Source organism: Amorphotheca resinae, assembly GCF_003019875.1.
Source record: "Amorphotheca resinae ATCC 22711 unplaced genomic scaffold M430scaffold_15, whole genome shotgun sequence".
Lineage (NCBI taxonomy): Eukaryota > Fungi > Ascomycota > Leotiomycetes > Helotiales > Amorphothecaceae > Amorphotheca > Amorphotheca resinae.
Genome location: NW_020194485.1, coordinates 80,910 through 98,017, shown reverse-complemented (window position 1 = coordinate 98,017; position 17,108 = coordinate 80,910). Strand labels below are relative to the sequence as shown.

At 49.3% G+C, this 17,108-nt stretch overlaps 7 protein-coding genes across 7 annotated transcripts; 1 reads left to right on the top strand and 6 right to left on the bottom strand.

Annotated features, from left to right (window-relative positions):
* Positions 1–1,175: 1,175 nt before the first annotated feature.
* Positions 1,176–1,709, bottom strand: M430DRAFT_23384 (hypothetical protein; the record flags this gene model as incomplete). The annotated part of the gene is made up of 1 exon (XM_024864888.1): positions 1,176–1,709. One exon carries the CDS (start codon positions 1,707–1,709, stop codon positions 1,176–1,178), a length of 534 nt encoding a protein of 177 aa, XP_024716416.1.
* A 1,302-nt stretch (positions 1,710–3,011) lies between these two features.
* Positions 3,012–4,199, bottom strand: M430DRAFT_62215 (hypothetical protein; the record flags this gene model as incomplete). Its single annotated transcript, XM_024868970.1, has 3 exons — positions 4,031–4,199; positions 3,760–3,981; positions 3,012–3,703 (listed from the first exon to the last, which is right to left on the bottom strand). Exons 1-3 carry the CDS (start codon positions 4,062–4,064, stop codon positions 3,012–3,014), a joined length of 948 nt encoding a protein of 315 aa, XP_024716415.1. The 5' UTR covers positions 4,065–4,199.
* Positions 4,200–4,625: 426 nt separating this feature from the next.
* On the bottom strand, positions 4,626–5,972 carry M430DRAFT_148520 (hypothetical protein; the record flags this gene model as incomplete). Its single annotated transcript, XM_024863126.1, has 4 exons — positions 4,626–5,188; positions 5,263–5,474; positions 5,531–5,820; positions 5,878–5,972. The coding sequence occupies 4 exons, from the start codon at positions 5,970–5,972 to the stop codon at positions 4,850–4,852; spliced, it is 936 nt and encodes a 311-aa protein (XP_024716414.1). The 3' UTR covers positions 4,626–4,849.
* Positions 5,973–6,535: 563 nt separating this feature from the next.
* Positions 6,536–8,591, bottom strand: M430DRAFT_54492 (hypothetical protein; the record flags this gene model as incomplete). The annotated part of the gene is made up of 5 exons (XM_024868472.1): positions 6,536–6,559; positions 6,606–7,731; positions 7,791–8,119; positions 8,185–8,412; positions 8,517–8,591. The coding sequence occupies 5 exons, from the start codon at positions 8,589–8,591 to the stop codon at positions 6,536–6,538; spliced, it is 1,782 nt and encodes a 593-aa protein (XP_024716413.1).
* A 991-nt stretch (positions 8,592–9,582) lies between these two features.
* Positions 9,583–10,882, bottom strand: M430DRAFT_111298 (hypothetical protein; the record flags this gene model as incomplete). Its single annotated transcript, XM_024861428.1, has 4 exons — positions 9,583–9,810; positions 9,913–10,412; positions 10,465–10,600; positions 10,652–10,882. The coding sequence occupies 4 exons, from the start codon at positions 10,880–10,882 to the stop codon at positions 9,583–9,585; spliced, it is 1,095 nt and encodes a 364-aa protein (XP_024716412.1).
* A 1,225-nt stretch (positions 10,883–12,107) lies between these two features.
* Positions 12,108–13,338, bottom strand: M430DRAFT_54491 (hypothetical protein; the record flags this gene model as incomplete). The annotated part of the gene is made up of 5 exons (XM_024868471.1): positions 12,108–12,265; positions 12,332–12,517; positions 12,572–12,784; positions 12,844–12,913; positions 12,964–13,338. The coding sequence occupies 5 exons, from the start codon at positions 13,336–13,338 to the stop codon at positions 12,108–12,110; spliced, it is 1,002 nt and encodes a 333-aa protein (XP_024716411.1).
* Positions 13,339–14,510: 1,172 nt separating this feature from the next.
* On the top strand, positions 14,511–16,130 carry M430DRAFT_111334 (hypothetical protein; the record flags this gene model as incomplete). Its single annotated transcript, XM_024861433.1, has 1 exon — positions 14,511–16,130. The coding sequence occupies one exon, from the start codon at positions 14,511–14,513 to the stop codon at positions 16,128–16,130; it is 1,620 nt and encodes a 539-aa protein (XP_024716410.1).
* Between the last annotated feature and the right edge of the window lie 978 nt (positions 16,131–17,108).

The following is a 17,108-nucleotide window of genomic DNA, read 5'->3' as shown; positions in this document are numbered from 1 at the left end:
CGCCATAGAGTGTAACCGTTACGGCAAATACGGTTACAGAGCAGAGAATTGTACTACAGACAGGAGCGCATGTTTTAACTACGGCGCTACAAATCACAAGGCCGGTCGATACCTAGTCCTACTGCTTGTCCTATACAAAGGCAAAGGCAAGAAGACTAAGAACTGCTAGAGATGTAGAGGGGATCATGATAAAATCGAATGCCCTGGGAGCCGGCAACAACTCTTGAGCAACAAGTGCCACAGTTACTGCAGAAGTTTCGAGCGTCGCGTCGCTGACAGCAGTATCCACGGTCTGAAAGTGACCTTAAACTAACCTTCGTCCGAGACGACGTTAAACTAGAGTCAACGGCGCAATGCCTGACCCACCACGCCTGCGGGTGACAATCGGATTTTAGACCATTATTAACTCACTTTTGAAATGGTGTAAGAAGTGCAAGACAATCGAGCACGCTACCGACAGCTGTCCGACTATAGTCTGCGATAAATGTGGTGGTCAGGGACACCGAATGAACAACCCCGCCTGCCCCCTCTTCAGCCTCTGTGCTAAGTGTCGCGGAAAACAGTCGTTCAAAGGTCCTACTCCATCGCCGTCGGATTCTAATTAACGATCAGAACACTATGGAAGACACAAGCCTCCATGCAGCTCAAATTTCGACTATCGCTATAGAGTTGGAGAAGTTAAGACGCTGGACGCCTGAAACATCATGATAGAAGCAGTCGAGGAAGCCGTTGATCGCCAGCCAGCCACCCAATGCCTGGTGATACGACCGAGGAGGCAACGATCACATCCGCCGCCCTTTCTGACGAATTTCGACATGATTCACTTGGAAACAGACCAGTTGCTAGACTACATCCTGGCTTTGGGAATCTCTACGACTTCGTGGAGGAGGAAGGGAGCTGGGAGCTGGGAAGGAGGTAGCTGTAGGTTAATCGAAGACCTGTTGATCAGCATGAATACCGGGGCCACAGCAATTGGTTGTCTTGAAATTTTCTTTTATCGTACAACAAGACCCTGAAACTGAAAACTCGAGACGTGATCGTCGAGCTACGTGAAGAAGAAGATTATTATTTTACCCCTTCCCCTCTTTTTTTGTCTTCATTTAAAATCTCCTGTAGCTTTCCTTCACCCCACCCGATCATATATCAGATCCAATCCTCTCCTCTCCTCACACCCCTTAAATCTGTCCCTTATACGCCGCCAACGCCGCATCAAATGCCGTATCGACAGGCGCCACGATCTGCTGCGCGAGGCCCTGGAGCGCCGACGGCACCTTACTAATAACAGCCTCAGAGAACTGATCCGTAGCCTGTTTATCAAGTTCCAGATCCAAATAAATAACCGGACTAACGAGCTCGCGATTAAACAGCGGCTTCGCAGCGATGATGTTGGACAGCGTGGACTGCACGTTTGAGACCAGGGACTGCGTGGCGCCGGCGACGGCGACGGTCTCGTCGAAGGTCAGATTGGCGGAGGCTTTGGCGGTATTGGTGCCGGATTTGATAGAGGCGAGGAGGGAGCTGGAATGGATGACGATAGGGAGTAGTTGTAGGGGATTTCCCGACTCGGATCGGAAGGTCGTGATGGAGCTGTTGAGACTGAGGGTGTTGTTGGAGATGTTGGAGATGGCGTCGAGGATCGTGGGGGGAGTAGTGGCGAGGACGGGGGAGAGGAGGGCGAGGGGGAGGAGGAGGAGCGCGTGGGGTCGCATTGTGTGGGATGGGATGGGATGCGATGATCGTAGTCTTGCTAATTGATTGATTTGATAGCTCGAGATGGGATGGGATCGTCGACGCGGGGGAGGGGGAAGATTGTCGTTCTTGGTGGAGAGGCCAGAGGATATGGGATGGGCTTGGGTAGGTATTTAAGTAAATAAATACCTCCCTCCCTCAATCCCTCCCTCATTGTTCCCATTCACCGGACATTCCTCCCCATCCCTCCCCATTCACCGTCGTAGTCCAGGCAAGGCAAATCAAGTCCAGTCAAGTCAAGTCCAATCCAATCCAATCCCCTCTCCCAAATCGCCTCGGGACGCTCCCCTCCCCCTCCCCCTCCCCCTCTCCAAGCATGTGCTCGGCGCGCCTCCCGAGATATCCTGACACGGCTCGTCAGGTCCATGGCTGCAATCCAGACAAGTCCAGCGCCCAAATCCGGATCGAGTCTGAAATCCGGGGGCGGGCGTCGGGCGAGAACCCAGCTGAAGCGGGGGATGGGATGGTTGAGTTGCAAGGGACCAGGGACGGCATCACATCTATTTGCGGGGAAAAGACAATTAAATTCTGTGCCTGCCGCGGCTAATTGTTGATTGGTCTTTATAAGGACCGCATGTGATTGATGCTGAAGATCTGGATGGGATTGTGAAGGTTATGTAGTAATATGGCGTTATTTTGATCGGATTAAATTCATATGCTCGAGGACCTTCTCGCGCAATGTCTGGTGGGTTGAAGAAGTCGTCGTTGAAAGAGAGGGAGAGGTGCTTCGTGGATGGAACGGTATCACGTGCATCCGATGCATTCCACGGCTGCTGGCCGATATGATGAAGAGGTTAATATACTAATATGTGAATCTCGTATAGGTGATGCTTGCTTACTTGTATAAGGTATCCAATCATATAGTCCATCAGCTACCCATGTCGTCCCTTGGTTGTTCAGCACCGCTCTCGATGTCGAAGCCAGGCGTTATGTTGGCGATAGCAAACAACGGATCGTTTGCCCGTATATCAATAAACTTTTGAATTAAGACATTATTCTATTCTAGCATCGCCCGTGACCAGGAGCTCCATCCCTGCCATTCCCCCACCATGCCCACTTATAGCAGCAAGAAGCATCCAGAGCGCCACACGTCCCCTCCCTAACTTACATATCATGACCTACCATGATGACTTCACCATGCCATTCGCACCAGCTTACAATACCAGAGGCATCGATCGCTCCAACGCCGTCACGTCACCTTGCCCGGCCGATAGAAATACGCCGCCCAAATCTACCAACCCAAATCCATCATCCAAGCCTTCTCATCCGACCAAAGCCTTGATCACCGCGCCCGGGCTTGGAAGCAGGACATACTTCTTCTTCTTGTACGTTTCTGGGAACTCCGCACGATATGCCTTCTCCTTCTTGATAGCCCACTGATGCATTTGTGCCCACCCCAGGATGATGAAAATTACCGTGCTCAGACTCTTGGAGACCAACAACATCCCCGTCCAGGCGATCAACTCAAACAAGTAATTCGGGCATGTAACCAAGTTGAATCCGTAGCCTTTGGGGATGCCTCGCTCGGTGCCATTGCGGGAACGTAACCTTGAGAGCGTCAGATGGGTGTGTAGGTTCGAAAGCTCGCCGAAAACGTAAATGACCAGCCCGGCGGCGTCTACATAATTGACCGTCGAAGATGTTCTCGCAGCGTAGGAGTTAGGAGAGTAGATCCAGTAAGCCATGTTGATACCGCTGAAAATCCAGTAGTGCGCCGAGTTTTTGAAGATATTGCGGAAGGGCATCGTTGTGAGGGAGAACTTGTGGACAAACAAGGTTTCGTATTCGCGTTTGATGAAGTGGAGGACGATCATCGCCATAGAGAGCTTCTGGGAGGGAGAGAGCGGGCTATAGTCGTGGTAGATGTAGCGTCGTGTAAGGAGGAAGGACAGGTGGATGAAGATGGGTCCGGCGTATTCGATGATGAAGACAGTGAGCCAAGAGATCTGGAGGCCTGGGGGAAAGCGTGGATCAGCACTCAATTGGGTGCGCGAAGAATGGAGTACCTACCTAGGTCTTTGACCAAGATCTCTTTTCCGGCCATAACTTCTTGGTTCTGGCTGACGAGGGATAACCTGTCCTTCAAGATCTTGTTCTTCGTATCGAAAATTCCCAACCGGTTGGGATCCATCCCACCCATCTGTTTTGCGAGCTGATTCTTGACATCTTGGACGGTTGTCTTGTCCGTGATCTCGATACTGCTGGGCAGCTTCTTGATTGGCTTCTTTGGAGCTGGAGAATTATCAGACGGGGTCGTTTGGGGAACAGTGGAAATGCTTACAGCGATTGCTGACTTTCAACGTAGTGGGGGCCATCTCGAATGTCTTGTAGGAAGAACGGAGGATTGATGGTTAAGAAGTCCGCTCCGCAAAAGAAAGCTGGAGGGGCTCTCGAGGTTCAGGACTCAAGAGTGATTGTTGCTGTTCTGACAGAGTGAAGCATGAAGTAGTTGAATTGATTGTTGAATTCCAATTTACTCAACTGAATTCGAGGGAAGCTCAGCCGAGGCTGGTGGCACGTGACTCGGCATACCACTCCGTCCGGAACTTCACTTCAACTCACCCCACATCCAGGTCCACCTTCACATCCACCTCAAACTCCAGCTCTCACTTCATCATGGCTACATTGCACGAATCCATACAGAGTTGCATGTGTCTATGAATGGCTACAGGTGCAGACATTCTACTGTCAACCTGTCAAATAGAGCGACTTGGGACGAATTGAGTTGATTTAACTGTACTGAACTAACTACTGAAAGGAGCGAAAAGGGGGCTATATACAGGTAAAGATAGTAAAGCAAGGCTACGGATCCTCGGTAATAGATCTCTATCATCTACAGTAATAAATAATAGGGGCTCGGTACTAGTAGATAGGGGGGACGATTAGTAGTAACGTCAAAATCGACTCCTTAAATCAGGCCGTGACAGATGGGCTTCCCTCCTTCGACACTATATAGTATGTATGTTGAATTGCATTATAGCCGGGTTCTCATTTCATCCATTTTCCCAATTTCGCACTCTTTTGGGTAATATCTACAGAAATAAAGGTAGGACTTTCAACGCTCCCTCCTGGCCAGGATATCTACCGTAAAAAAGAGTCCCTATGCTGACGTGAACCATTCGTCCTGTAGGAGTTCTTTCGCTGTCGGTCTGTCTCTGGGGTCCAGCTTCATGATCTTGAGTACGAAGGCCTTATCCTCCTTCGAAATCTCTCGTTCACTGATGCGTCCGAAGGGCTTCATCCTCTCTGGTGGCACGCGATGCATGATGTGGGTCAGAATCGCTAACGTCTCATCGTCTGCGATCTCCTTATACGATAGAGGGAATGGCCCAAAAAACTGATGCTGTTTCATGAGAATCCTCAACTCATATTCTTCGTGGTCGGCTGGAACGTCCGGCTTGAAGATGAACCAGTTCTCGCCCCAAATCAATGTTATAAGCTGCGCATGGACCAATAATGAGCGCTGGTAAGTAGAGAAGAGTGTGAACAACGAAGCTGAACTAATGCACTTACCAACGTGCCAAAGGACCAAATGTCTGTCGGAGTACCCCATCCGATCTGGAGCTGTGCTTCAGGGCTCCGCCATATAGGGGCGCCAATGATATCACGGTCCTTCGCGAAGACAGAATCAACACGAACAGTACTCCCGCAGTCGGCCAACTGAACGTCAGCGAAACGGGTATCGCCCTGTCCATATGTTACTAGGACGTTGTCAGGCTTGATATCTGCAGTCAACCTGGATTAGATTTTTCAACATCCTACAGCTATATCAACGACATACCTGTATGTACAAAACCATTCTCATGCAAAACATTTAAAGCATCTAGGATCCTTTTTGCAACATGTTTGATCTCGGGTCTAGTAAGCCGCTGAGCTGATGAAGCATTTAGAAGATCATCATCAAGATGCCTCAGTACAAGAGCAGGTGGATCAGATGGATCTTCTATCTCGTCGATCAGCGGGCGGAGAGAAGATGTTTGAGATTGGAAGTATTTGAGAACATCACGTTCGTTTTCAAGGCGGAAATGGCCGACACTTTTGATTACGACGGTTTGTTTGCTCTGGTGGTTGCTGTTACCTCATAGATCAGCTCGGGATTGAAAAGTACAAAATAAATTTATCGCATACGTTGCTAGCCAAATGGATTCGTGAAGCTGTTTGACGACAGTATACGTGCTCGCTTTACCCTTGAGAAATTGTCCCAGCCGGAACAGAGAAGCCATGAGAAACCATGGCTGAAGAAACAAACTGGGTTCGTGTAAAGTAGACGATAAATTAGCGCGGATCTCCAAAGGTAAGATTAGCGAGTGAAGTAACCTCAGAGGTAGTGCCTAGATCTCTCTTATCTACCAACATCCGGCTTCAAACGCCCAGTTGTCGATACGTAGCGGTGCTATTCTTCAAACCCAGTACACGATACTTCTCCTTTCACATCTCAAAGTATTCAGTGTGCGTCCGACGACTTTGGTGGGTTGGCTAAAATTCGAGTGAACTCTGCCTCCTGCAACATTTTATTTCGATATCATCATTCTGATAACCAGACGTCTTTGCTTATGGTGGTTCACTTGAAATCCTTGAGCTTTAGGAGCACATTGGAACATAGCACATCCAGACACCCAGTCAGTTCTACCTCGTATCATGCCTGTCTCTCGTTCTTCAACAAAATATCAATTTTGAGGGCCAAATTGAGGAATTTGAGGCACAGTTGGAGTGTGCTTGTCTCTACCCCCAGGCAAACTCTTCACCTCGACCTCGCTCTCTGTATTCGTCCGGAATATACCACTACTTACATGTGGACTGCCTTCCGATCCTGTAGTCCTGTTGTGGGTTTCCATTATTCTCTTCTCCAGCTCCACCCTCGCCTTCCCCCTTTGTGCCTCCTCATCCTCCGCTCTCTTCTCATTCACAGACTTCCATTCCAGAAATAAACAACTGACGAATGCCAACCCTGCCATCGGTATCGCAGCAAGGAACACCTTCTGTAGTGCCTTGACGTAAATCGCAACCAAAGCGGGGATTGCCTCCGGAGGTACCTTCTTTCGGAACTCCGTTGCCCCGGCCTTGATTACAGCTTGAATATCGACTCCAGGGAGCTGATTATGTCGAGATGCTGATAGGAGGCTATTCTGTAGGATTGTGTTGCCAACAGAGACGAAAACGGCTCCGCCGAGGGATTGGAAAGCTACAACGGCTGCGGTGCCGATTGCTACTTCGTCAAGCGGGAGCACAATTTGGATAGCAGAGAATCCTTGCTGGATCGCGAATCCTATTCCAGCTGAGGTGAGGATCTCGTATCCTATCCACCTTGCAGATGGAGTTGAAGGGGTGATGGTAGAGATAAATCCGCAACCCACCGTCCCTATGGCACATCCTAGAATGGCGGGCGCGGTGAAATACCCATTCTTGCTCACGAAGACCCCGGCCAACAACGAGCATACGGCACTGGCAGCTACATACGGAATCATGGCTATGCCAGACTGCACCGCGGAATAAGCCTTTACCGCCTGAAACCAGTAGGGCAGAAAATAGGTCTGGATCAGGATGCAAGCATAAATAAAGAACCCGGTCATACAAGAAGCAGCCACGCTTCTCTGCTTGATAATCCTTGGGGGTATGAGTGCCCCATCTGCTTTCCACCACTGCCAAACACAAAAAATAATGAAAGTGATTCCTGCGCCAACTAAGAGACCGATGATCTCAGCAGAATCCCAGGCAACCTGCTGCTCGGTGAACTGCAGCGCGAGAAAGAGCATTATGGATGCGCCAAGAAGGATGGCGTTGCCAATCAAATCGAGCTCAGTGATTCGGTAGAAGAAAGATTTGCCCATGAGTGCGTGCTTTTTTGGTGGACGAAAGAAGAACACCATGGAGGCAAGGGTTGCACCACCGATAGGGAGATTAAAGTAGAAACACCAGCGCCAGGTTACTAGATCCGTGAAAACGCCCCCGAGGAGTGGCCCGACCGTTGCGCCCAGGCCGAACCTGCGTTCTGATCAGCTCTCATTTGTCTTTTCGTTTTTGAGGCAACAGATTAAACTCACATCATCCCAACGACAGCGGTCCACACTGGCCGTTTCTTCAAGGGCATCGCATGGGATATTACTACAAAACTCCCTGTTAGGATTCCTGCGCTCCCTAGTCCAGCTATTGAGCGTCCAATGATGAGAGTTATGGAGTTTGGGGCTATTCCACAAAGTAGAGATCCAGCAAGGAACGTGCCCAGAGAGACCAGATATGACCATTTTATGTTGAAGAGCATGAAGATGCGACCATAGAGGGGTTGGAATGCGGATGCGGTGAGTAGATAGGCGGAGCCGTACCACCCTATGTCCTCCGGGGAGTTGAAGTCCCTGGTAATGAAGGGTATTGCCTGGAGCTCTTAATCAGCAGTTGTTTCCACAAGGGGTGATGCTTGAAAATTGGATGGATACTCACAGTGGTGATAATGGTACGATCGAGAGAAATAAGGAAGATGCTCAAACACAATCCGATGAGTAGAAAGGTAAGGGCCCAGGGTCCCGGGTAGATGGGTTCTTCATTTTCGGTCTCGCTTTCATTTTCTTCTCCTCCTTCTCCTTCCCCTCCGGTTTCCGCCTTGTTCGCTTCCTCCGCTTCCTTCTCCTTTTCACCCTCCGGTCTGACCTCTTCCACACTCTCCGCGTCCTTATCCTCTCCAGAATAGTAACTCTGACTACTCTCCCCACTCCTCGCCGTCGAATAGCTGCTCTGTCTAGCTCTCGCATCTGAATATGAAGAAGCACTCGCACTCGGTCTCGCGTGAGAGGACCCTGGATCCCATTCCCTTGTATTTCTTGTGATGGGCAGTCCTGGTTTACCAGCATGTCGCTGATCATCAAATGTTGATAGTCCCAGGGGCCTAATATATCCAGGTCTTGGGTTACGGGAGGAACGCACGTCTAGTGCTGTACCACTGGGTAAACTCCCTAGTGTTGAATGTGATGCCAAATGCTGTAGTCCAGGGTTGGCGGCTTCTATTGCGTCGTGGAGAAATGCCTGCAAGGTGGAAGTCGTGGGTGTTGGTGAGGGAAGCTGGCGATTCGAGCTTCGTGGAGAAGGATTGGAGGGAGGCGTTGGTGAGTTGGAGTTGGACATTATGGAAGGTTATGCCCGATCTTCAGATGCCAATGTTGTAGAACATAGCAATGCGAGGGCTAAAAGGGGGTATTTTTTAAACCAAGAAGTATCATGGAATGCAGAAAAGTGGAAATGCTTCCGGAGTGGGAAAAACTCCTCGAAGCTGGGTATCTCAAGATGCGAATAGTACGTGAGCAGCGAGCTCTCTGGAGTAAAGTTGTTGGTACGGGAGAAGTTTCTAGGATACATGACACGCGGAGGAAAGGGGACGCTGGAGTGCATGTGCAAATCTGATACTGCAAACCATTTTGTTGGATCAGACTTGTGGGATTCGACTCGGGGTCATGACATATCGACGGCCTTTTGAGAAACGCGGGCCCTTGTGATAGTCTCTCGACTAGGGGATCTTGGGGGATCTTAGGGGATCCAGAGTTCATTGTCTCTATTTGTATAGTAGTGACGTCTCGGACCTACGCGGGACTTTTGCTTTCGGGCATGTACGGGGAGTTGGCATTATAGGACTGTAGGCAAAAAGTAAGGCGTGGGTATTTCATAGTTGATGCTATTCCGAGTTGCTATATAGCCCGAGGCAGATTCTAATTCAGTTGCCATTGTGCTCACCAGAATCTCTCTCGATCTCTATTTGCTTTAAATACGGTCTAATAGGGAATTAAACTAGAAATAAGAAGCTAGATAATAAATATTTTAAAATCCAGAAATGAAAGTAGAAAAAGGAAATCACAAAATCTGATCTCTTTTAAGTCTCGCTAATTGTGCCAACGTCGACACAACACCCACGAAACCCGTCCCATCAGCATGTCTCCCCAATGCTTCACCATCCGCCGTGAACTCCCTCTCCAGCGCATTCTGCGATTGTGCCCCCAGAGTCGCCGCGACCTTCAGCCCGCGTTTGCGCTCGCGCTCGATGCGCTCCCACTCGCTCTCCTCCTTCTCCTTCTCCTCCTTCTCGTCCATCTCCATATCGATGCCCGAGTCCGACGAAGGCGACGATGGAAGCGAGGGGCGGCTCCTATAGCGCACTGATGGTTCACTGACGGGTTTCGCAACGCTCTCGCAATGGTCGACAGCTTCAGTCCTATCCGGTGGTTCGGGGGGTAGCAGGCCAGAGAGCTGCAGCATGAGCTCGGGAACGATGGTGCGGCGGCCTTGCTTGAACACGCATTTACTCAGCGCCGTGGCGACGACATCCTCATTCCCCTCAACGGCCGCTGTCTTTTCCCCGGTCTTTCTCTCGCCATCGTTCTGCTGGGGATACAACGTATACTTGCGTGGAGCAATGGCGCCCTTCCGCACGAAATGCGTGACGATGTAAATCCACTTCTCGTCCCAGGAGAGCACGCGGGTCCACAACTCGTATGGCTCGTACGGCTTCAGCTCCTTCTTGAAGGTACAGGAGACGCCGCCGACGGGGAGCCCGAAGACGGGACGCTTCGAGCCCGTGATAGCTGCTGTACCGCCGCGCATCTGCTCGATGCCGGTGGAGAAGAGGGTACACACGAGATGGGTCCGCGCGATATCGATGTCCGAGAAGTAGGACGAGTTGGTCTCTGTGGGAATAGTCAGCTTCCTGCCGCTTGGGAAGTGGAGAGTGTGACTGACTGTGCAGGTTGAAATCAATCTCCATGATCGGGGCGTACGTGGTGGTGATGATTGGCTGGAAGAGCTGTGCTGGTGTGACGGGCACCTTTGGTCTCTGCGTCCGGAGGCAGAACCTGAAGGCATTGACAATTCGGAGCTAGGTCAATGTTATAAACACTGCAGATAATTGTGGATGAGTGGTACTTACATGCCATATCAGAGGTACATTCTTCAGGTTCCCCAGCACCAGTACGAGAACGAACAGCCTCCATACTGTAATATAGGACAGGAGTTTTGAAAGGAGACCTAGGAAGATTCCGATATCAAAGCCTGGAGCCCAGGGGGAAGTCGAAGCCTGCACAGTGGAGTTTACAGCATGAACGGCGACGGGAGTTTGGTAAAGTCCAGATTTATCAAGGTCTGCTATCACGCTGTCCATGGCAGGGAACGAACGAAAGAGGCTCAAGGAGAGACAACACAGGATACGGGAGATGGTAAGTCTTGAGGACTAACCCGGGGATATGTAGGGGCTTCACAGCTGACTGATAGCAGCAAAGACTTCTGGCACAGATGTCACCGAGTAAGTACATACTGGGTCGCCTCAACATTTTGGCACCCCTCTCAGAAATATTGCGTCCTGAGGAGTGGATATGTCTGGCCTATGAGATAAGTCGATTGAGATAGCAAAGCAGTTGCTCTAACCATGTTGAAAGTGGTGAGAAGGCAAAGCATGAACATGAGATGTCGTCGAGCTTGTAACTCCACCAGCACACTCCCTATGGGTCTTGTTTCTGATAGGTCTTCCCAGCTCCACCTGGCCGGGACGAATACTGATCCATGGCCATGATCGGTAAGCAGGACCAATGAGCTTTGCTCAATCAAATAACCCCGCGGGGTCCAGGGTTCGTTATTCTTTGGGGTACCGTGAAGATCCTGAAGCTCTAGATACACGACGTTATTCCTCGAGTGTGTATCTCCGGCAAGAGCACTCTCGTGAACTCCATCCACTCAGAACCCTTCCTTGAGTGCTTTCACATGGGCATCCGCCACTATCTTGACTGGAAGCACAGCACCGAGAAGGATTCCGTCTGGCGTCATTTCGCCTTCTGCTCTCTAAGCTTGAACTGCTAGTTCTCAAGTGAGGTCCTGCATGTACTGCATTACGGCATCTCTTGTTCTTGCACCATCACATGGACTATTGACCCAAAGTGTATTCTCAGTGCTGAGTGAGCCTATTGATTCTTTTTTTGATGCTATTAATCTTGGTTTTCTAATTGGTGCCACCGAAATCGGAGGGATACTCATTGATTTAAGTGAAACTATGCAAACCAACATGCCATTGCATGGGATTAACGTTACCCTCTTACTGTTTCTCTTGTTAATAACTACTAAATATTCCTATCAAGTATCGATATTTGGCGTGTTCAATCAGTTCGGTTGCATTTATGAAAATCTCCCTCAGACTTCAAATTCTCTTCTTGTTTGGTATCAAATTTGTGCTCAAGTAACATTGTCGACGCTAATACACACACCCAATGACACCGGGACCTGGACCATGTGATTCATGGTTCACAAATTGCTCTCACTTGCCTTCTCTATTTCACCTTTCACCAGCACTCTATGCCCATCACAGACCCAATCATATTTCCATCATTTATACCCTATCATTTTGTCGTTAGAGGGATGGGCCGTTCGGGTTGAGAGTGTGTGCTGTCACCGTCTGTGCTATTCGCAGACTTGAGCCCCTCACTTGCCCTCTGAGTCGGGTTGAGTGTGTGCAAAGTATTATTTGCAGACTTGACCCCCTCAGTCGCCCTCTGTGCTGTCTCCTTCATAGACGGCACCTGGGCCTTCTCCATATTCAGCTCCGCTTTCCTTGCAACACTACTCTTGTCTTTCTTCCCCATATTCTTGTATGTCGCGATATAGAACGAGATAAAGAGCACAAGATACGAGCTCAGGATTACGTCTCCGGCGATGGCGGCAAATGGCTCGCCCGCGCAGGTGCCGACATGTGGTAGATGCGGTGCATATGTGCTTGTGAAATAATCCCACGAGGCGAAGTACACGAATCCTATAGTCTCAAGTCAGAGTCGCGGATGTTCAAGTGCGAGGGGTAGCGGCATACCTAAATCAAGCACAAATTGAGCGATTTGCAAGCGTGTAATCCATTCCTTCCACCAGATACGGACTCCGCGAGCACTCTGGAAATAGTACCAGTACATCACAACGTGAACAAATAAGTTTAAAGTGATCGGAACCCATGAGACTGATGTGTGTCCAATAAGTTGGGTGTAGCAAAGGAGTGCAGTTGCAGGATGGTGATAGCAGTGAAGGAAAGCTGCCAGCTCATCAGTTAACATATTGCAATAGAACGGCGGAGTTATCTTAGAAACGTACTTAGAGGCTTCTTTTTTACCACCAAAAATACGGTGTCAAGCAGTTCGACGTATTTGACCAGATAGTTCAACTAGAATATGTCAGTGAACATACGAACAGAACATGTGTCTTTCCGCTCACATAATATAAAACCACCAAGGGCGGTGTCCAACCGCTACCTCCGCAGATATTCTCATACACTCCATGGCTCCACAAAGTTGGGAGTAGTTGCTCAGCGAAGAGCACCAGCAAAGCTCCACTGACCATCGTCAAGATGAAGTTGTGGGCCATGAATAGTCCATTGAGCTTAACTGGTTTCCGATTCTTCATGAGTTCCCTCCCTCCAAGAATCACAGCCAGGTAAAGAGCAATCATCCCAAGCGTTTCACACATCGTTGAAAAGGGAGTTGTACCGGGGATGAAATCAAATTCATCGGCTGGATATCCCTTCACTGATATCCATAGCCTGTTGAAGTTTACCCATGGTGACAAGCTAAACGCTCCACCACCGACCATGGGCTTGCAGGTCGGAAAGCTGCTCAAGGACATGGTAGAGGGTGGTAGAGTTACTGCCATGAGGCACAGAACGAGGAAACTCAAAACTTGTAACTCAGGAGGAAAACGAAAGCTAGAATTGACTGTGTTCACAAAGTTTGAAAAAGCTTGAAATCCCAAGGGGGGGTCGGAATTTCTTTTCCTAGAGCCAGTGGTCCGGCTTGGTCGGCCGGTACGCTTTATGGCGCTCAACAACTCATTTGGTACATGAAACTAAACCCATGTATATTTCATAAAGCTCTCAATAACTTCCTTTACCTTACCTCATGATTCCTAAGGTACGGATTAGTCATGTACAATCTGGCCAAGTGTTGAGGTCATGTTCCATGACGGTTCCTCGCCTCTTCTGCTCCAATGACAAGAAATTCCCGGGCTCCTACTCACTGATACTACTAGCTCTTCGGAGGATAGAATCAGTAGGTAAACACTATTATACCCTTCAGGGTTGTTTTGATATTGTCGACCTATACCACGTCCGTACAAGTTGCTTATATTGAACCCTTCGACTTATATGTATGCGGCTTAAGTCGGTACCCTGAACCAGGGTTCAAAATATATGAAAATATCCATCTCTCCTCTCCTCCATACCTCTTTAACTTCCAACGTCGCCACCAGACGCCTTATATGATATAACAACAAATGCCCCCTTATTCATATATTCATGATGAAGTATATAATGTGAGCTTCATCGACCTCGACGAACTGAGAGCGTCCATTCTATACGCTGATCACACAACTCCGCCCCTCAGGTACGGTATTTTCAGTATGGCATTTTCAGTTCCAAGTCCTTTGAGAGGGAGATATATCATTTATTAGCTCCCAAGGACCATGATGACAAGGAGATAAAGATGTGGGGCTTGGCCGGTCCAAACACTATCAAAGCCATTACCCTGGATGTTGAGCCTCACGATAGCTACTACCAAAACTCTATGATGTTGTCGACCTTAGTGCAAGGCACCTTCCTCCTCCTTCAAGAGAAGAATGGGGCACGCAGAACTGCACCTCATCTCGTCGTGTGATTGTATATCATTTTTTCTTCAAAACAACCTTCACCTCAAAGTATCTTACTGATTCTTCATCACGCCCTACAGAACCTGTACCTTTATTCCGCTACCCTTGAATCGGTGGCCAGAATGGCAGTGAAACTTGGACTTTCCCATCTTTTGGGTGGATGTGTTGTTGCCGCCATGGCAATCTCCAAAACATCCTCATTCGCGATCCTAGACGTCCTTCCCTGGCTCTGCCTCACCATCATTCCACTCTACTTTGTCTTATACGTCTCATTCATTTACCCATTCTACATCTCGGAGCTACGACATGTACCGACTGTCCCAGGATTCCCGCTTTGGGGGCAATTCTTCACTATCATTACTGAAGAATGCGGCGTTCCCCAGCGAAGGTGGTTCCAAGAACATGGGCCCATCATCCGATACTTCTTTCCCTTTGGTGCCGAGCGTATTGCCATCGCCGACGACAAAGCAGTTACTCAAATGACCATCAAAAACCCATACAATTACCCCAAGCCAATTCGTGCGAAGCTTTGGATGGTGCGAATCTTAGGGGAAGGTGTCCTCCTGGCTGAGGGGGACGAACATGTGCATCAACGCAAAGCTCTCGCTCCTGGTTTTTCAATCTCTTCCATCCGAGCCCTCGCCCCTATATTCTGGCAGAAAGCACTTCTTCTCTCCAAGTTATGGAAGGATGAAATGCTCAAGGCCGGCATGACTACGAAATCCATCGAGGTCCTTGAATGGCTCAACCGCACCACATTAGACATCATTGGGGAAGCCGGATTTGGGACTGATATTAACTCACTTGAGAACCCCGAGACGCCACTCCGAGAAGCCTACCGCCTTGTCTTTGCATTCGATCTCGGTTCGAGGGTTTTACATGGATTGCAAGCATTCATACCCAGCACCAAGTATATACCTGCGAAAATGAACCGCGATATGGAAGCCGCACGCAACATCATCCTCAACAGAGCCACCGAGATTATCAAGGAGAAAGAAGGACAGGCACAAGCGCATAGCAAACACAATGATATCATCGCCCTGATCTCAAAAGATAATTTGAAGAAGAAGGCAGCGGGCGAGGAAGGCTTGTCCCTGGAGACTATGAGAGATCAGGTAATGACGTTCTTGGGGGCCGGGCACGATACCACTGCCACCGGGGTAGCGTGGACATTGCACCTTCTGTCCAAATACCCCAAAGTTCAAACACGATTGCGAGAAGAGGTCCGGGAATACATGCCATTCCTCTTCCACGAGGATACGCGTTACGACCCAATTGAGCTTGGCAAGGTCGATGCCGATAAACTCCCCTACCTCGACAATGTCTGCCGCGAATCTCTTCGCTACATCCCTCCTATTCCCATGACCGTCCGGCAATCTCTAGAAGATGACACACTGGGCCCCTATTTGGTCCCCGCCGGTACCGTCATCTATGTCCTCGCCAATGCCATCAACCGGCTCCCCATGTACTGGGGCCCGACAGCTGACAAATTTGATCCTGACAGATGGGACAACTTGCCAGATACCTACACCCGTAATGCGTTTATGACATTCCTCCAGGGGCAGAGGGGATGTGTGGGGAGGAAGTTCGCTGAAACGGAAATGAAGGTTCTGCTGTGTTGTTTGCTGAGTATGTATACTTTTGAGAGGGACACATCGATGGAGGATCCGGAAAATTTGAAAATGTGGAGATTAGTCTTGAGACCAAGGGATGGAATTGTTTTGAAGTCCACGTTGCTGTAGGGGGGCTGTATCATGGACAAGAAGAGACCGGGCCGGGGGATAAAGCTTAATTCTTTTTAATGTTGACTGAGGAACGGCTGAGTAAATGATTCTGCGAGTGTTTACATGAAGGCGTTTGGGCAAAGACAATTAGTTAATTCCGGACCTATGGACCTATAAATACCATTTTAATCTGATGCTGCGCATTTGATATTCGATGAAATGCTCACTAAAACAGAATAACTTCCACCTCTTCATCTGAAATGATAGGAATTAGCCAACGTAGTTATTCTAGGTTACACCTTTTCTCCTTTTTTTTGGAAAACAGAACCATCCGCTTTAATAGATACAATACGGATTCCTTTCACGCAAACCCACGATAGGCTCCCACCTTCCATCATGTTGCTCTCTACCTGACGTGTTTCTACACCGCCTGCCCAGTTGCTTTACTACAAAACAAGAGGTTCGGGCCCACTCTTCCATCATCCGCCCAAGTGGCTGAAGTTGTTCACCCGGATCATCACGTGCATGCTCTCTCCCAGTGTCACAAGTATGCCGACATGAATTTCTCTTCTTGATGGCCACTTGAGCTGACGTCGATCATCCATAGTCTAAACCGACGCTGGTGCGGAAACGGGGTCTATTAGCAGCGGGAGGCCGTGGGAGAGCGAATCGGATGGCTCGCTAAAGTGGAAAAGGGGGGTTGACGTTGACGATAATAGGGGTGGCTCGCTTAGGATTAGCGACAGACGGACTTCAACGCGTTCTGGCGAGAGGTTTACACTTGCAATTCAACGTCAATATATCCTGACCGCATCGCATGGGACGGCCTACTCTTTCTGCTGGTCTATGATGCGCAAAGTGACAATGGGTCATCACAAGGTCCTGCTCAACAGCTCAACCGTTCATGATTCATCCACGTGCGGTGAGACCTCTGATCTAGGGCTCGTCGACGAGGGCAGTGAGGGGTGAATATTCGAGTTGCAGATACATGCATGA